Source organism: Anas acuta, chromosome 10, assembly GCF_963932015.1.
Source record: "Anas acuta chromosome 10, bAnaAcu1.1, whole genome shotgun sequence".
Taxonomy (NCBI): Eukaryota; Metazoa; Chordata; class Aves; order Anseriformes; family Anatidae; genus Anas; species Anas acuta.
Genome location: NC_088988.1, coordinates 13,115,067 through 13,134,222, shown reverse-complemented (window position 1 = coordinate 13,134,222; position 19,156 = coordinate 13,115,067). Strand labels below are relative to the sequence as shown.

Genomic DNA, 19,156 nt, shown 5'->3' with positions numbered 1-19,156 from the left:
GGAATTTGTTTTGGCAAAGGTTCTGAAATATCTTTATATCTAAACTACAGTTCTACTGTAGTATTTTAATCCAATTTAAGAGATCCCACAACTAATAAACAGTTTTGAGCCAAGGGCCAAGAGATTTTTCAATACTTTCTTTTGATCCCATTATGTACTGCTACCTCTTCATAAGTATGCACCAAGCCTGGGTGTGTAGTTTGTTTTCCTCATTCCTGAAATACGCCCTTACCCACCTCAGTATCTGCAGTTTCATCCAGCAGTAGCAGGGAACAAGCAGCTGGAAGGACAACTTCCTGCAATCTGGGTGTGGGGAGAGCATCAAATATGAAACCGACCACTTCCTACCTTCCTACCCTGGAACCGGACAGCTTTCAAGGATCATCTGGCCTAAAAGCCAGCAAGAAGATGTTTTCCTTTTGGTGCTTCTAGTGCAGTGGGCTGCAATTTACCCAGGAAGCAGCACATTGCCACAATAAAACGAGGGGTTCTCTACCACAGAATAATTCTATATGGGAGCACAAACCGGTAGCTGACAACAGAAGTTGGAGGCAAGTTCCAAAAACTCAATTCCAAAGCTAGCAGGCTCATGGTCTTGCATTTCAGTTTGACTTCACATTCACCTCCAGGTTCTTAAGCCACAATGCAAATATGGTAATAGACATATCCCCAACTTAGTGTATGCAGAAACCAGACAACTGCTTCATTTTCCAGCAAATAACTTAACCGTAAACATCTCCCCAACTAAATCACAACAAAAGCAGTCAAACCAGTCTGTGTTTTAATGGTAAAGACTGATGCTGTAACTACAAAATATATTAAAATACATAAATAAGATCCTGTAAGAAAAATTAGTGTTTCAAGGTTATACCTCTGCCTTACATAAATACCACATCTGCACAAACTCTGAAGCTTCCTGTCCTTTGGCCTGCATAAATACCAGTTCTTGCCTGATGACTTAACTCAAATCCTACCTTTGCAATTACTCCACTCTACAATGGAGCAGGGAACTTAAATGCTTGTCTCGTTTTTGGTCCAGTACCTGCCTACTGCATGGAAACATCACCACTACACAACTGCTGTTCCTCTAGTCGTTTTAAGATGATGCTGTCCCCACACGCATTATCCTGAACAGCACATTAAAGTTGTTGCTTCTTATTGCATCCCGACAAGCAGTGATCACTTGTGTTTTAGGTTTGCCAACTGTGAATAGAAAAGAAAAAAAAAAAGAAAACAGTTCAGTTATTGAGTAAAAAAAAAAAAAAAAAGTACAAATATTTATAAAGATCAAAGTGTAGAGGGTTCTTTCACAAATTTTTACACAAACAGCAAAGTCCCACCTTGCCTTTTTCTTAATATATAAATAAAATCATTTCTTTAAAGAATTTTCCATAGCTGTATTACAGGGCAGCCTAAAGGACTTGTTGAAAGGGAAATGCTATAAATACAAAACAAAAAACAAAAACAACAACAACAAACTCCTTCTCCAAAGACCAACAGAACTAACAAAAATATAAACAGCCTTGCTTAAGTTCATAGCTTTCTTCCTTTTTTTTTTTTAAACTAGGTTATAAACGAAGAACTTAAACACTACTTTACAACTGTTTTAAAAATCATGTTCAACAAAACTAGTGATTTCTATACCTGAAAACTGTTTTGAATTGTTCTTTCCAAAATACTGTGATCCCAGATTATATTGGACACTGACAGCTCATTGTCACAGGCAATCGGCTAGGACTGAGCAATGAAAGGTTACTTCTACTGATTTAGCTTCAGGGCAAACAGCCTGAAGCCACTTAAGCAAACCAGGTGGCCTCTGAGATGCATCTTATCTGCCTCAGTGGGATCCAGGACTCCCCGTGCCCTCCCAATATGCATACTTACCACGTAACCTGCCTGCCCTCTGGATTGCTTGGTTCACGGCTTTCAGATTATTCAACAGCTCAGTGTGATTGTTGCAACGAATTTTGTATTGATTTATTAAATCTCTGTTAAGATCATACAGCTCGATGTACCGTTTTTTCATGTTTTTCCTGGGGGAACAATCAGCACAGTTAGTTGAATCTCTGGGGACAAGAAAATAATTCCTGGTCTGTCAATATAAAGGTGTAACACTGCATGGTTGTGATGGCTGCCACCATTACCTCCATGGCTGCAGCTACAGGACAGCAGACTTGTCTAGACGTGTTGGTTAACCTCATTATTTAACTGAATAAGGAGTCTATTTTTGTAGTTACGTTCTCCAAAAAGGAGATGCCACGTTCCCCAGTGAAAGTGACACTGCTCTGCAGAAGTTCCGACCTCTTTATTGTTACCCTTCACAGTCAAGGCAGGAAATTAGCAAACACAGAAGTCAGAGTGAAGGGACTGGCACTTAAAATATATTTCCTGGTGTTCTCAGAGGTTCACGCACCACAGACAGCTTTTAATTCCTTCTTCCCTTAATGTGTCTTTTCTAATATATCACCTTCTCAAGGCCAACTCTCCCTGCCTGCTCCACGCTAAGCCCCTAACCCTGCCCTTTTGCCTTCCCCAGGCTAGTTTTCTACCTAAAAATCAGCTCATGGTGGGAGCAGCCAAGGTACCAATTCTGCATGAAGAAGTGTAACTGGACATCCACCACACCACACAAACACTTTTGTGCTTTTTTTCTGCCTGAAAAGCAAAGGCTGGCTGTTCTACACCCAAAACATACAAAGTGGCAACTGCTCACATGTCTCCCAAGAGTCGTGCATCTTCTGCCTGAACCAGCATGCTGCGGATGAGGTTGGAGTGCTCGGCCATGTCAGCAGTGAGCCTCTGATTCACTGAGTGGTGCTCGTCCACCTGTCCAAGGAAAAAATTCAAGAGAAAAGGCCCCCTGGACGTACAGGAACACCTCAACTCAGCGCAAGAGGAAGTAACATCCCACCCTAACCTACCTGCATCCCTAACACCATCCTCCTTCCCCTAACCTCTGGCTGCCAGAGCAGTACCTTACCTCATCCCACAGAAAGAAGTGCTCTGCTAAGATGCAGATCTTAAGCCCTGACCCAAATCCACAGCTATCTTCCAGACAATATATTTACATTATTCTAAGTGCTCAGCTGCTGGGGACCAAGACCCTGTTCCATACAACAAAGAATAAAAAGAAGATTGAGGGAACCCCTTTGTCCTTTGCTCAGAATACACAGCACACCACTGCTGGCTGATTTACACCAAGAAGATAAAGCAGCTTAGAGATCCTCAGCTTTTCCTCTCACACCAATGTCCCCAGTGACTGCTTAGCTGCCATTTTAAAAGTGCCCGATGCTTCCTCACCTTGACCAACACTTTCTTCAGCTCCTCAAAGTACGCAGGGAAATCTGCTTCCACCTGCAGATCTTCAATTGCCAGAAAGGAGGCCATTGACTGGATAATGTCACCAGCTAAATCAATATCATCCGTGCTAATTGAAATCTGTCAGAAAGGACAAGAAAGCACTTAAAGGCTCTTCCATGACCAAATATCTCCTGAAACTGCTCAGCAGGACTGCCTCTAGAACAGACATCAAGGCTCAAAGCAGTTCACTTTAAGAGGCAAGATTGTTCCAAGAATAAGCTCTAAGGCTTGCTGGAGATAAGGAGACACCGATTTCAAAGGGGCTTTTATTTAGGCTTGAGGAAAAAGGAATTTGTGCATACAAGGCCAGTACAGGAGTTATGGGCAGCCCCTGGGCCTCAAATTGTGGCTTCCCACTCTGTGTGGGAACAAATACCTTCCTACAGATCTGTAGGCTAAACAATTTGCTTTGTTGAGTGGCAATGGAATTTCACCCACTAAGAGTAACACAGACTCAAAAGTTGCCAAAATCATCCGTGGAACTTAAGTACTTCCTCTGTCTGTTCAGTCCTCCTACATTTTTACAGCCTCCCCTTGGCACCACCTATAAGTTTCACTGGTGTATAATTACATGGCCGTTCCCCTTGTCTGTGAAGTTACTCACCTCTCCGCCAGACTTGATTTTGATGAAGAGCTGACCTGCATTACGAAGGGAAGTGAAGCAAACTTGAAAGGGAGCACTCTGAAACTCTGCATCCTCTGGCAGCAAGAAGCTCTGGTTCAGCCACATAATAATCTGGCAAAAAATAAAAATAAAGAACGATGAGCATCAGCCATCACCTGTGCAGAAAATCTAGAGAGCCATGCAGTGCCCTTACATGTGCACAGGGCAGCAGGGCTCTTCAGGGTAGCTTGGGAATTTCATTCACTAAGTTTCATCCACTAAATGCATGTCATGAACTTGCTAGGGTGGGGACAGTTGGCTCACTGCTCCTAAACTGAATATATTTAAGGAAATCAAACCTAACAATATAAAACCACAGCTCAAGGTCAAAGCATAAGACCAGGCCTAGAGACTGGAGAAAGCTAGGAAACAAGCTTGGTTCTATTACAAGAATTTAAAGGAAAGTGTGCTTCATCTTTTTTGTTTGTTTTTTTTTTTTTTTTTTTTTGCTTTGGCTCCTTAATGCAGGAAAGGTGACACACATATAGCAAAGCCTCACCGTTATGAGGGAAATGGCCAGCTCTGATCACCACCATCTCACAATGCAGATCTTTCAGAACCAAAACTACAGCACCACTGCTCAGCTGCTAGGTATTTGAGCCGTTACCTGGGCACTGCACTGCCTTTATCCTGTTCTCTATTTATAACATTCATCATTCACTACAGGGATCCTGCCACTGGCACTCTATCAGTCATCACAGAGCAAACGAGATAATATCTGAAATACCTCATGATCTCAGGTCATTATTTCCTGCAGCTGCAGGAATCCCTGAAGCTGGGAATGTCTCAAGTGAGGCATTTTTAAAAATTAAAAAACAAAACAACAACAAAAAATACCAAGTCAAGCTGTAACATACAGACTCCAAAGGCTAGAAACGCAGTCCACTGCATAATAATCTTTGCTCTTGGAAATCTCAAGCTAACTGCAAACCCTTCACTTGCCATGAAAAGCATCATCAGTAAACAGGACTAGAAATTAGGAAGCAGAGCAGAAACTCACCCTCTGCGGCCTCTCATTCATCGTGCAGTTAACAAAGCTCAGCGGCTCCGTGGCTGAGTCCGGGCTGCTCAGGGCATACATGGAGAAGCGGGGAAGCTGTCTCGTCAGCTCAAAGACATGGAACTGTGTGCTGGAAGCAATCAAAAGGGAAAATACAGAGACAATTACAAACATAACAGTGATTCACCTGTTTGCAAGGGCTCCTGGTTCTTTTTTTACCTGGGTATAAACATCCACAGCTTGCAGCAATGCAAACAACGGGTTACTGCTGGAAAGCAGCTGGATGCAGTAGAAATTGGATATTCCAGGCTTATCGCATCTCTTTACGAGGTTGAATGATTCCTCCCTATTGCTTTCAGTTTCCATAATCCTTCCAATGAAATATATTCTTTAGGCTTACACGTTTAAGGTTCCATTATGTGACTGGGTATTTTATGAACAGCCTTTCTGAACTATTAAAAGCAGTAAATTAGACAAACAGAGGAAACAAAAAAAGGAACTCAGTTCCTTCTGTTCTTCTGCAGTGCTTGGCCAGCACTCAAAATACACCTCCCTGTTTAGCGAAAGGATGCTGCTTCCTGGGACGCCGCCAGTTCTGGCAGATGTGAGCAGGGAGAAAGTTTTGGGTTTTTTTTAAAGTATATATGAAGAGGAAACTTGAAAAACGTTGTCTTGAAATCAGGCATATGCTGCTTTCTACTTGCCCCAAAGTCAAATGGGTTCAGGGTTACTTTTTGGCTTGAAAGACAGCACAGCGCCTCCAGGTTTGCCCAAGTATTACGGTAAGAGCTGCCACCGTTCAGGCCCCTGGAGCAGCAAACTCTTAGAGCAGGCAGTCTGGATACAACCTCTGCCTCTCATGGCTCCCTCCAGAGACCCACAAGAAAGCAGGCTTGGACAAGAAGTCAAAGGCAAAGCCAGAGCACAGCAGGTCCCAGTAACTGACTGGAGCAGAGCTCAGCATAACAGTATTTTGAAGAAAGTATTCCAGCTTGCCTTCCACTAACAAGAGAAGTGAGGCATCAGGGAATTAACGGTGCAGTTCCCGTGGGACAAGCATGAAGCCACATCACTGGTGTTTCCTGTCACACACTGGAGACCAGCAGAGTTCACAACATAAACCTCACCTGTTCCTGTAACCCACGAAGGCTTTGATGTGCAAATCCACAGGGACATCTTTGGGTGGAGTAAGGGGAACCCGAACACAACCTGAGAGGTTCTGGAGACTGGGGTGTACCACGTGGCTCTCTCCTTCAAATATGCCTTCAGCAAAGATCAGCACAGCACGGATGATTGTGTCTTAGCAACGAGAAGAAAAAATAGTTTCTAAATTAACAGCTGTCCTCTTGAAAAAAAAATCTTTTTCTTTTTTTTTTTTTTCAGAATTAAGCACAAGCAACTGTTTACAGCCCTCCTCTAAACTGTTAACATATTGCAAATGACCAGCACTACCACATCTGGATCTGATTGCATTCTCAACATACCTAGTGCTAGGTGAATACGCTGCTTTGGGGCAGTTTCTGTCTTGCAGCTGAGGTCTAGCTGCATTCATGCAACACCCTCACGAGCATAGAGACTTAACTGAACACAGCCTGAGCTCAAAGCTGCTGTGGTAGTCTCTGCATTCCTTACACAGTTTAACACGTACCAGGTAATCCACCCATAAACAACCAAGATTGTCCATTAATTTTTGGAACAGATTTTTTAATGTTGTTTCGCTCAGCTGTTTTTTGTTTGCTTTTTACAATAAAAATTTTGTGACAGAAGCGTATCCCTCTATACTGACCACTGCACTCATTCTTTCACAGAGGAATAGCACAGTGTTCCTTTTTACTGCTTACAGTCAACACAAGGAATGTTGCAGGGATCACCAAAACTCATTTCATCTAAGTTAAATGTTAATTGCCTTGGAAAACAAAACACAAGAAGTAAATTCCAGCAAACTCCTCCCCCTTCCCCAGACCCATCAAAGGAGCACAGCTGATTCAAAACTGTGAAAGGAAAGCAACCACATAGGGGAAATTACAGACAATAAAGGGGAGACAGGCAAATCATCAGCTAAATATAACTAAATGTTTGCATGAATTTACATGGAAATAAATGCCAATGGTTGCAGGTTACCACTCACCATTTGTGGTGGAAATACACAGCTCCACGTGGGCAGACTGGCTGTCAGAGCCCAGATTAACTGACAGGGAGGTCTGGAGTTGGGTATTTGCTGGAATCACACCTCTCTGCCCATCAGCTTCCTTCAGTTGAGTGTTCTGTTCAGCCTGTTCCAAAACACATACCCTTCAGTATCAGAATTTCAGGATTTTCATTCAAGCAACCTAGAAAACATGTGTGTAAGTCAGTTCTCTTTTCCTGCAGGAGAAGGCTGCAATGCCCAGACACCTCCTGTATTTATGAACAGCAGCTGGATTAGGCACGAAGCTGTGGGCCCTTGTGCCACGATTTGTTCAAGTGCTTTGTTGTTGATGGAGCTCATCTCTGTACCCAAACCTCCATTCAGAAAAGCATTTTACATATATTTAACTTTAAGCAAAAATTCCATGCTTTTGCTGCGGTGGTTATTTACTTTTCAAACATAAACCTGCTCTTCCCTCAGACTATTTTTCAAAGCCCTGTAATTCTGCACCTTCCCCATTAAGCCACAAGCGCGCTGCCGGTGTACCTTGGCAGCAGTCTCACACAATCCTCTCTGACTCCCAAGTTGGCTTAGGCATGGAAAATTACAATTTTCAGTCGTAAGCTGATGCACAGGGCTGAACAAAACCCAGCTCCAAACCCAACTGCTCCAGTGAGCTGATGAGGCAAGGAGCACGTTACTTATTACAGAAAGAAAAGCAAGTTCTGAACTTGCACAAGGCGCGAGCCAGACGTGCAAGCAGGAATCCCAGGCAGACAATCTCACTGCTGATTGCAGGTTACAGCTCTGACTTGTCCAGGCTGCCCCACGACCTCCTCTCAGATTACAACAGATTTATAGCAATGGGAAGACAGGTTTCAGCCCTACACATTGTTTAAATAGTACCTTGGCATTTTCCTCATAATTTCTTAATTCCAGAAGCAGATTTTGTTTCTTCTGGCTAAGTTCTCGGATCAGGTCCTGCTCAGCACTTGTATCCATCAGGTTTCCCTTCATCTCCTCACCTCCTGGCAGATAGCCTCGGACTGCACAGAAACAAAACACACAGAAGAATCTGCCACCTGTAAAGAATACGCTGCCCAACTGCGTAACCCCAGTTAAAAGTTGTAGGAACACAGAAAAACACATTCAGGGTGCACAATGCCCTCCGATAAAAGGGCTCACTTTATTATTTGCAGGTCAATCATTTCTTTTAGAAAGAGCAAGCCAGAAAACACACTGATACACAGAAAAACAATGTTCTCAATCCTACAATTGACCTCGTGTGAAAGGAAGCCAGTCCCAAACAGAACTCTAATGACAAGCAATGACAAGCATTGTGAGAATGCAGAGGCTTGCCCATGCAGTGTTTATTTTTGTATTATGATTTAGTAATTATTAATATTATTTACTATTACTATTTAGTAGTGCCTCTTTTTTTTATTAATTAGTTTCTGTTTATTTTTAGCCCTGCCTAAAGGCTCCAGCCTAAAGGGATCCCCACTGTGCCAAGGTTTCCGACACACACATCAGAAGAGCATGATCACGTTGGTGATATTAACCTACACAGCTCTGCTAGGATACTGCATACAACATCCCCCTTCTGTAAGCCTGGGAAAAGGCTTTCAATGCTGAAGCCAAAGTCCAGCACTTCCCAGCAGCCTGTGATTAAGAGAGACAGAAAAACACTGCGCTATTTAACAAGGACAGGCTTTTGTTCCAGTGGGCTGTGCCAGACCTGTTTGTCTCAGGTCATTGAAGCCAAGCAGTTGGATAATCACACCAGCGCCTTTCCTGGAGCCATCGTGCATGCCCGTAAATTCATGCTGAACTTATTTAAATGATCTCCAATCATATCTGTTTCCAGTCACAGTAACCAGGTCTCACTGCCTGAAAGTCTGGTGGGACAAATCCACCAGTTCTACAGTCTCAGAAGAGAAATTCCCAGGAAACAAAGGGCTGTTGACATCCAAAATTTCTAATACAATTAACAACTCATCTTTCGAACAAAACCAAAATACACGCACCTTAAGCTCTCTAACCCCCTTTATCCACTGTTAAGCAACCCAACAACTAGCACGTATTTCCCATATATTGATCTTTCATAATGTTGCCTGAAAAACTGTCGTCTTTACTGAGCATGTTCCTCTTTGCATTATTAGGAAGGGACATTTTCTATTAGGCAAACAAATTCTGATGGCTTCTTGGACCATAATGAAATGCACACTGATTATCATGGAGAAAGCGATATTCAAAATCCTGTTTGCAGATAGCCTAACACAAAATTCCCTTAACTTTGCACAAAGCAAAGGGAATTTGGCACACAAAAATGCCTGTGGAACCGAAACAGCGGTTAGGTAATCTGAGATGACGTGATGTGCCTGATACCACCGTGTGTTAAATTAGTATCCTGAACAATGCTCTTACCTTCACCATCAACTGAACAGCAGATTAACTGGGTGCTCCCATCCATCCTGTAATCCCCCTCCACCACGCCTGCAATCGAGGAGGCAAAGTTGTCCTTAAAAATGACCTCCCCCGTTCGGTCACTGCGCGCATCAACCTGGAACAGCAAAGAGTTCCAAGACACAGCATGAACAAATAAGCCAGCTCCAAAATAAATGCCACACCATACTCCGGGTTGTTAACTGAAAGCCAGCTCCACTCACGGAACTGCAGATGGATGAACCTGCAGTTCTGCTGATCAGAACGCTCCAGATGAAAAATGTGTTATCAAATGACCTCTAGACAGACTCAGCCAGAAGGAACTGCTCTTCAGAGATACTTCCCCAAGTTACAAACAACAGGAAAAAAAAAGTCGTCTGCAAGCCTGCACAGGGAAGGTTGTGCACATGTGGATGCACCAAACTGTTAATAACCTTAATGCAGTATTTACAGTGTCTCGTCTTATTTGCTGTCCTTGACTGATGAGCTACCTTTACGCACATGTCACAACCTTTAGTTATCTTTCGATGGAGAGGGGAGCTCAGGTCTGTGGATAGTGTCTCTTGCAAAGCATGGGACCAACATTACTCTTTCTAGGAGCTAGGGACTGTTTCAGACCAACACGCAGGGTAGAGACTGCCAGTTGAAAAGAACAGAAAAAGGAGTATAGCAAGGAGAGGTTCTCTCTTTAATGATGTTATACACCTAATCCAACATAAATTACAACATATCTGGGCTCTAGACTGCCAGCTTGATATGAAGTTAATTAAATTCCTCCAGGCTAATGAGAGTAATGAGAGGTGCTAAGAAAGAAGCACAGATTTACCAAAAAAAAAAATTTGCAAGCTGTGTCCAAGAGAGATTTGGCAGCTAGAACAGTCATTTCTGGCAAAGGGAAATACCAAGCAACAGGCTTAAGAGACTAGACCGAGCTGTATAGCATGCCTTTACATAGGATTAAATAATACTTTGATGGATTTACTCTAATCCTGCCACAGTCAAGACTGACGCCGTTCTCCTCTTACATAACCACTCCTTTTTTCCCCTGTAGTTTGAGAACATTCAGGGTGCACGGCAGATTATTAGCATGCGCCCAAGACACAGCCGAAGAGACTTGAGATCTGTAGGATGTGGCGTATGATCTCTGCTACTATAGAAACAACTTGCCACACCTTAGCAATTGACTCTGAAGCAAGCAGAGGGAGATTTTCTCTGACTGATCTTGCATTTGGCACAGGATTCGCCAGACAAACTAAGTTTACCATAATAATACTTCAGCGCTCATTTTTCAACAGTCTTTTAATATTTTGTCTGTTCTACTTCAGAAAAATTAACAGCCCCGTTAGAACACAGCTTCCAGATTTACACCTCCTTGTTTTCCCCCAGTATGAGCTCACCTTCCCATTGGACCAGCCAGTGATCAACTCGCATACCCCATCAGAGTTGAGGTCAAACGCATGTATGCTCATCGCGTGGTTCTTAGACTGAGGACAGAAAACAAAGAACAAACTACAATGGGGTATGTTTTCTAACCTGTACATGCTTGATACATGCAAGACACTGAAGAATGAGTCCACAGAAAGGAACAGAAAAACTTCTCTTAAAAGGAAGTTACAGCATCACTATCTGCAAGATCACACACATCTTCGAAATCTTTCGCTCTCGCATTATGAATCTAGTCCACTGCTCTCAAAGAACCTGATTTTTCCCTTGAATAATTTTCATCCAAGCAGATGATTAGAATTCAGAAAGTATAAAAAACAGATTTTCTAGAAAAAATCAGTTTCAACATTTTCATAAAATGAGACCACTGAGGAAAGCCATTAACCTCTTCTTGCCACCTCCCAAGGAATCCTTCTTATTGCTATTGAACAGGCTGTTCTAATCTGTGCTATATTAAGAATATTAAAATGAAAGCTCTTCCCAACAGTGATTTGCTACAGCAACTCCTTGCTTTTGATGTAGAAAAATTAGCTTTGAACATATACAATGCAAGATGAATTCGGTCTTTGAAAAAGAGTTTATTGATTCAACAATGCAGCCAGAAGCATTTTCTAACAAATAGTTCACATTTTGCTGTTGCATCTCTGTTCCTTAAGTGACCCTGCAAAGCTGAAGCATCCCCAGTTGTATGGTTTTACCAGTGCTGTTAAAGCCATCATCAGTAGTCCCAAAAGTGCTGAAGGAACTGATACATTACTAATTTTGCATGCATCGATAAAAATGGGTAGATTTTGTAACAACAAAGTTACACTAAGTGCTATGCTCAGAAGAAAATTTCAAGTTCTTCTGAGGAGTTTTGGTGTTACCAGAACGACCAGAGACTAGCCACCAAACCCTCAGGAGAATTGAAACTTTCTGTGATGTCATTCCAGCATTGGACTAACCTTAATCCTCCAGTAGCGGGCTGTCTTGTCATAAACTCCGACTGTCCCGTTAGAAAGAGCATAGCCAAAGCGACTGCCGTACATGGGGCTAAGTGCTGTAACAGTCTTGTGGGGGAAAGGGGAGACAAGAGAGAGAAAATACATGAATCAGGCAGGACACATCTACTTCTGCATCTTCAAGTACCAGAGAACAGACTATACACCATCTCTATCATATGAACTGTACATTCATTGAAATTTAACTGTAAGTCTACTGTACGGAGCACTAAATGTTGAAATAATTATTTTTAAAACTCAATTTAACATGACCAAAGGCCTTGTAGGATTTCCCCACACAAGCTGCATTGCCAATGTTAACATACAATTCAGCAAAGATTGCAGAATTGCCCTCAAACTGTGTTCTTTGATCAAATATTTACTACCACAATCAGCCGCCCAACTGCTTGTAGGATTCCTGTGGTCATCGGTGTTAATACATTGCCACTGAAAACCTGCTCCAGACACACAACACTCCTTAAATCTTCAGGATCTGAGTTCAACATGACACGGGCTGGGAAAGCCCTAGAGATATTGGTAGAAAACCTTTGCCTAAGATTAGCAAGATAAAAATTAACAGCTCCCACGGTCGGAGTTTTTCAGGAAGACAATTACAACAGCGGGCTGGGTATTACCTGAATAAGCAACAGCTCCAGGAAAAGACCTGAGAGCCATAACCCACACCATTTCTCCCTCCTTTTGAGAAGCATTAACTCACAGTTCTTCACTGAGCAAGGTCTCTAAGTGCTTGGACATGTATCGTTTTACCTTGCACAAATACTAGAGATCTTAATGTAGGGAGGAACAAGTACAAGAGTCTGTCTGGTCTCCCATACAAGGTAGCTCATGAGATTTCCTTAAAATTAACTCCTTCTTCAACTCCAGCACTTCTCTAAAAAACAGACCTTGCTGTGAAGACTCCCAGTGAAACTGAATCCACCCCTGCCTCTGCTGAAGTCACAGAGAAGGTAGCAATCATCCCCACCGTTTAGCATGTGCACCTTAGTGTCTGCTTTCAGGCTACAGCCACTCCGCATTGCTATGCGTGGTGTCCTTAATCAGAGCTCTTGGCAACAATTCAGTCCTACAGGCGGGTGTCTGCAGACAGTCATGAAAGCAACATGTAAGCTGCATTAAGCTCAGCTGACTGTGCTCCTGGATTTTTTGCTACAGAGTACGGTTTCCAAACCCGTCACCGTTCCCTCTCGTGGACCTTCTCCAAAGCCTTTCCCAAGTAACAGCACCCTCCAAACTGCGAGCACCCAGAGAGGACAGAAGACCCCAGCAACAGACAAAAAGTCACAGAGGCAACAATACCCTGCATACCCTAAGTGTGCATTTATAAAATCAAGAATCACAACACAACAGCTTTTGTGATCTCATTTTCATCAGAAGAAGCAATTAAACACAGAAAATGCAAACTATTCGAGTCTTCCAATATGTGTACAATGTGCAAAGCCACTGTCTCTTGTACTTGTCTTCCTAAAAGGAAAGGTTTAGGTGCAGCTGTGCCCTTTCAAATTAGAACAGTAAGACTGTAACAGGTCTCTTAAGGCTCTACAGGTGTGAATTTGAAACAACTCTACTGTAGATCTGGAAGTAAACCATACATGAGAGTGATGGGTCATTCACTTCCCCTTAACTGGAAATCCCAACATGACTCTGGATTGGCTGTTGCACAGATAGTGGGATGTATTCTGTTATGCCCAGTTCTAATTCTAGCTGTATTAACAGCTCCTTTTCCTGGAACACTGCCCTCATTCATCTTTAAGAGCTCTTTCTAAGTCGTTTAATAGCTAACTAAGCCTTTTAGTCCTAACTCTGGCAGCAAGGAGTCCTCAGATCTTCAAGGACAAAGGTTGTACTCCAGGCATTACAGAAGTGCAGCCCTCTTTGTGCAGCCAGCGTACGACCAACTGCGATACAATACTCCAGTTTTGCCTGGGTGGCCCCCTTGTACCCAGCCACACACCGTGTGGATACACACGGGGACAAGTTGTCCCATCATGATTGTGTCAACACTTTTGAGGAAACAGCAGCAGAAGACATCCTGTTGCTCAGGAGGCACTAAGAGCTTCAGTAAGTGGGCTCCTTCCTGGAACCACAACCACCTTTGGACAGGGCCCTGCTTTTCAGTCAGACAACAATTACTTTCCTTAGTCTGGTTAAAGGTTTGTAAACAAATAAAAAAGCAAGAAACCCCGTGCAAGTGTTATTGAAGATGTTGTTAAACCCTAACTTTTGCAATGCTAGCTGGATAGATACCGTGCCAAACCGTTAAGTAACTATTTAACTACACAATACATTTGAACCAGAGTAACCAGAAAAGCTTTATAGTACACAACATTTTTCAACTTAATCCGTGTAATAAACGTAATAAACGTTAGCTAGAAATAATTTACCTCTGTTTCTGACATTTCCGCCACAATCTCATCTTCTTTAAATACTCGGATATCAAAATCTTCGGAGCCAACAAGAAGCTACAAAAATAATGAAATCTACCTTAACAAGGGTTAATTGAGGCAAGAAAATAAAAATCACAGACTGTTGTACAGAGAAAGCAAACAAATATTCCAAGTCCAGCAATGGAGAGGTTTCAACAGCAATAGGAAATGTTGCCAGCAGAACAAAGGGCACCCTCTGTCAAGACAAGCTTTCAGAAGTTCCCCATTGACTGAGTACTAGTCACACTTTTTTGGCAAGTTGGACTCTACAAAAGCACCGTGAAACATCTGGGGTAGGAATGAGAAGAGATACTTTGGGTCATCAGCGCTATGCTCTTTCCTTGCTGTTATCATTTGTAACCACAACTATACACACCAAAGTACTGCGTTGCCTGTGCTGGAGCAGGGGACATACAAAGTTCTGACTTACTACAAACTTACTACAAACAGCTGGAAAACCTTTCACTGACCAGCCAGCCCTCGTGTAAATGCTCAAACCCAATGAACCCAAGCAACCATCACTGCCTCTCCTACAGATGGTGGCTGCCACTACCACAAAGCAAGGGCAAAATGGGCTTTAGCTTGATGTAAACGATTACACAAATAGGACATCAGCAGTGCATCAGGTCTTCTGCATTCTCACTCCTTATCATCTCTCTATTTATTAGCTTGTTTCCTATTTCCTAGGTTTGAGCAGGTAGAAGGTATTAACTGAAAAGGAGAAAGCAAGGAACAGTCCTGCACCCATCTAAACAATGACAGAAACTGAATTATAAATCAAAGCTTAAAACTCGGTAGTGCCTTTCCCCACTGGAACCCATGAGCCTTCCATCTTTACTTGGCAGAATGGATACAAACACATACTGAAGTTGGATTTAAATAAATAAATAAGCAAGACTTCTCTTCTTCCAAGGTAAAGGTGCTTCAAATTATGACAAACTAAATTACACAAGCCTAAATTTACTGTAGCTATTGAAATAATTTATTGCAAATAAAATTGTAGAGATTTCTTGACAAGCCATGACTCCACCATCTAGCAGCAACTAGCTAAATGCACAGAAAGCCACATCAGTTACTGGTGACCCTGCATCACATACAGGTGCCTAGAAGATGCTTTACTAATTTGATTTTATTGAAGTTGTCCACCTTGGTGACTTTCATCTCCCTGGACTCAAACGTGAAAAAGTAAGGAAAAATTCCCCCACTGTCCCCCAAGTCTCTGACACTGTTTACTTTCTCCCATCTTGCCAATCTAACATCCTAAGACAGTGACTTGAACAAATCAGTTTTGCTAGCTATTAAATGACAGAAGTCTAGTCACACAGGTTTAAAAATCGGTCCATTTTAAATGTAGGCATACATGTATTTTCACGGGGGAAGAACAGAAATAAAGTTAGCACATCCACTTATCAGATAAAACAAACCAACAAAAAAAAAATCAATTTCAGTTGTAAACCAGATGCAGTTTCACATAAACCACAGCTTACAAAAAATCTTGTAGACATTTAAGAGTAGAAAGAACCCAAAAAATCTCAGAAAATGGATGCTGGGCTAACTGGCCGTGTAAGTTGGTTGGTTAAGGCATCCAACCCTGCCTAGCTCAAAGCAGCAACAGATTATACCAACTGCTGAGACTGAACCTTTGTCAAGCAGGAAAACAGAACAAAAAAAGCACTTAGAAGCCCAAGTGCAAAACATTTACAGATAGCACCACCGATCAGTTTCCCTGTTTTCTCACAGAAGGCAAGAACCTTTATCCACTGCCTCTGCTTTCTATAACCATCACCCTTTCTATAACCATTTCTTTAAAATGCCCTAAAAGAAGCTGTGCTGAAATTGGTTGTAAAACCTGCAAGATTTTCTGTTTCCTAAAGATCCCAATCAAACAAAGGGTCTGCACCAGCACAGCAGCTGTAAGAAACACCAAAGATATAGAGGCCATGTACATGTCACTATAAACATGACATAGTTCAAGGAAACATCACAAATGAGGACTTTCTGGGAATTCAAGAGAAGAGCTTAAATTAATTCTGATTAAAATTGGAAGATGACAAAAGTACGTACTTCTAGCGTGGTGACTTAACAGGTTATTTATTTGCATCTGAAGCATACTAGGAAGCCATTCTTTTTTCTTTAAGAGTCATGTTTATAGCCAAGATCCTTCAATTCACACAGGATGGAAGAACATTTACAAAAACAGAAGATGCCACCCAAATTCACGTCACCCATCCATCGCAGTCTGCGTGATTAGAACAGCAGCTGTTTCCTATCATGTCTCACATCCTATCAGCAAGATGCGTGCTACTCTTTTCATTTTAAATCCGAAAAGTAAGGAACATACTATTTCCTCACATCACTGTGGAGAAGAAACAGGGAGAATGGAGGCAAAGACAGACTCTGTGATTTTGGCAATCATAAGTGAAGTGCTTCGCAGCACAGCTTTTTAAGGGCTCACTTTCACTGTAAGATGCTTGCGAGTTGTACCTCTGCCACTTAAAAAAATATTTATAAACATGTTCAAAAAATATGACTGAAACAGATGCCTTGCAACTGATGATCAGAGATGTTTCATTGTATTTCCCCTGTATTTCTGGTATAGTTCAAAAAACATGAGAGAAGTTTCCATCGCAGCTGGCCATCTATTCACCAAGGCAAGGCAGCAACACTGTGAAGCCCCCAAATATGCCTCGTTTCACACATTCCAAGTAGTGCCAGAGAGCAGGGCTGCTCCCCATATGCAGATTGAGCAATGGTGCCTGGTTCTGCCAGGCTGGAGCCTGAAAAAGGGACAGCTTCCCCACAGGGATCATTTTCACTGGTAGTATGTCAGTTGTATTTGATACTGCTTTTTTTTTTTTTCCCTACTACTATAAAACCATGAAAACAGCCGAATTTACGTGTAAGTGGTTACAAACAAACCTCCGTTTTGCCATCACCGTCAAAGTCGCACAGTGCTAACGAACGAACGTTGTCTCCAGTAACCTAAAATGAGAAAGACCATCTTCAACACTGACAGCTGTCAGAAGCTACACTATTTATTATCTCAGCTGCAATGAGCGCAGTCAAGTACTTGGGTAACATCTGAATGCACTAAACACATGGTCAAACACACAGAGTTTAAGCTCTGAAATAAATTAAGAAAGATCTTAGCTGTTCAACAACCAAATTAACATATATCATATTAAAAAAAAATCCACAGCAATTAGTGCCACCAAATGAATCTTTTAATAACATCAAAAGCATTTCTGTGCAGCCCTACCGTCCAAAAAAGGTCGTTTCCTTTGTAATCAAAGCCTTGCAGGGCACAGTTGCCACCAATAATAGCAAGTGGAGATGCGATATCTCCCAGCTTTCCAAGAACTATTGCATTGGCTCCATCGGAAACCTACAGAGAAACATTAAAGGAAAACAAAACAAAACAAGTAATGTGACATCAGAGCACACCGATTAAAAAAGCTTCCCACATTACCACATTTGCCTCCTTTCTAGCAGTGCCAGAGTCTTGCAGTAGAACCTGGGTGTGTGCTCCCCTTCCACTTTGTGGGTGCAGTTACAGCGGGGTTGTCATAAGGCAAGACAAAACTGCCAACCACCATTTCTGAGAGGGGCTAACGAGAAACCAGACATGAAGTCGGGCCCACGGGTGAATTAGGGGGGTTATAAAGCCAAGAACTAAGGTGTTTTGACTAGTTATGCACGTGTGTTGACCATTAACCTTTTCCTACAAAGCGAGTTGTGCTGTCACGTAAATCCAAGACCTCAAGTTTTTCCTTATATTTTCTGATTCCCTGCTAAAACCCACAATTCCTGTCACTATGTGTGACCTGCGCAGATGAGGGTGAAAAAATGAGCTTAGCTGAGCTCTAGACACTGAGTAAAATGTATAAATTTTGCCTTGCTAGGTTGATGTGTTATGGCAACGTGCTCTCCCTCACACTACGTGGGTATACACCCTACTAATGCTTTGTACACACAGGTGCACATCCTACATCCTCACACATACACAGCTAGACACCCTACTAACGCTCTGTCCTTCATGTGTACGCATCCCAGTGACACTTTATTTTCGGGGGGCGGGCAGCAAGCCGCCTCGACTCGCCTCTCGGTAGAACAGCTCCGAGTTGTCGTGCACGTCGTAGGCCAGCAGGCTGGTGGCGGTGCCCACCAGCAGGCAGTCGGCGGCCGGCTGCGGGCGCAGCGGCCCGGCGCTGAGGCAGGAGATGGCCTGGTTGATGTTGAGGAGAGAAACGGCGGCGTCCTGGCCGCTCGGCACCATGCGGCTGGGGCCGGGCCGGTGGCCGGGGCTGTGCGGGCTGTGGATGAAGACCTGAGGGGAGCAGAATGGGGGGAGGCAGTGAGGGAGCGCCCCGCGCCGCCCCCCTGTTGCCTCCCCCCCCGCTGTTACCTTGCCCGCTTGGGTGGCGGCCGCCAGGCACGGGTGGGTCCCGTCGAAGCGGCCCAGAGCCACGGTGCGGGGCACGAGCTTGTGGCTCAGCTTCAGGGTGAAGACGGGGACCAGCATGGTGGGGGGGGACGGGGACCGGGACCGGGACCGGCACCGCCACAGCGCGGCTCGGGCCTGGGCTTGGCGCCGCCCGCGCACGGCGCCGCGTCACGGGGCGGAGCGGGAGGGGGGGCGGTGAGGGGCTGTGAGGGGCTGGGGGGTAACTGGGGGCTGAGGGGGCAATTGGG

At 43.3% G+C, this 19,156-nt stretch overlaps 1 protein-coding gene across 1 annotated transcript; it reads right to left on the bottom strand.

Annotated features, from left to right (window-relative positions):
- Window positions 1–764: 764 nt before the first annotated feature.
- BBS2 (Bardet-Biedl syndrome 2) lies at window positions 765–19,081 on the bottom strand. Its single transcript, XM_068693830.1, has 17 exons — window positions 18,870–19,081; window positions 18,564–18,791; window positions 17,724–17,849; window positions 17,384–17,446; window positions 14,423–14,500; window positions 11,985–12,089; window positions 10,995–11,081; window positions 9,580–9,715; window positions 8,059–8,198; window positions 7,153–7,297; window positions 6,152–6,323; window positions 5,025–5,154; window positions 3,965–4,096; window positions 3,301–3,438; window positions 2,714–2,826; window positions 1,885–2,033; window positions 765–1,203 (listed from the first exon to the last, which is right to left on the bottom strand). The coding sequence occupies exons 1-17, from the start codon at window positions 18,984–18,986 to the stop codon at window positions 1,097–1,099; spliced, it is 2,166 nt and encodes a 721-aa protein (XP_068549931.1). The 5' UTR covers window positions 18,987–19,081; the 3' UTR covers window positions 765–1,096.
- Window positions 19,082–19,156: the final 75 nt, after the last annotated feature.

Coding starts and splice junctions, on each gene's coding strand:
- BBS2 (XM_068693830.1), bottom strand. CDS start 18,986: ATGCTGGTCCCCGTCTTCACCCTGAAGCTGAGCCACAAGCTCGTGCCC. Junction 3,439..3,964: donor AAATCAAGTCTGGCGGAGAG/GTGAGTAACTTC, acceptor CCTTTCTGACAG/ATTTCAATTAGCACGGATGA. Junction 2,034..2,713: donor GCACGACTCTTGGGAGACAT/GTGAGCAGTTGC, acceptor TTGTTCCCCCAG/GAAAAACATGAAAAAACGGT.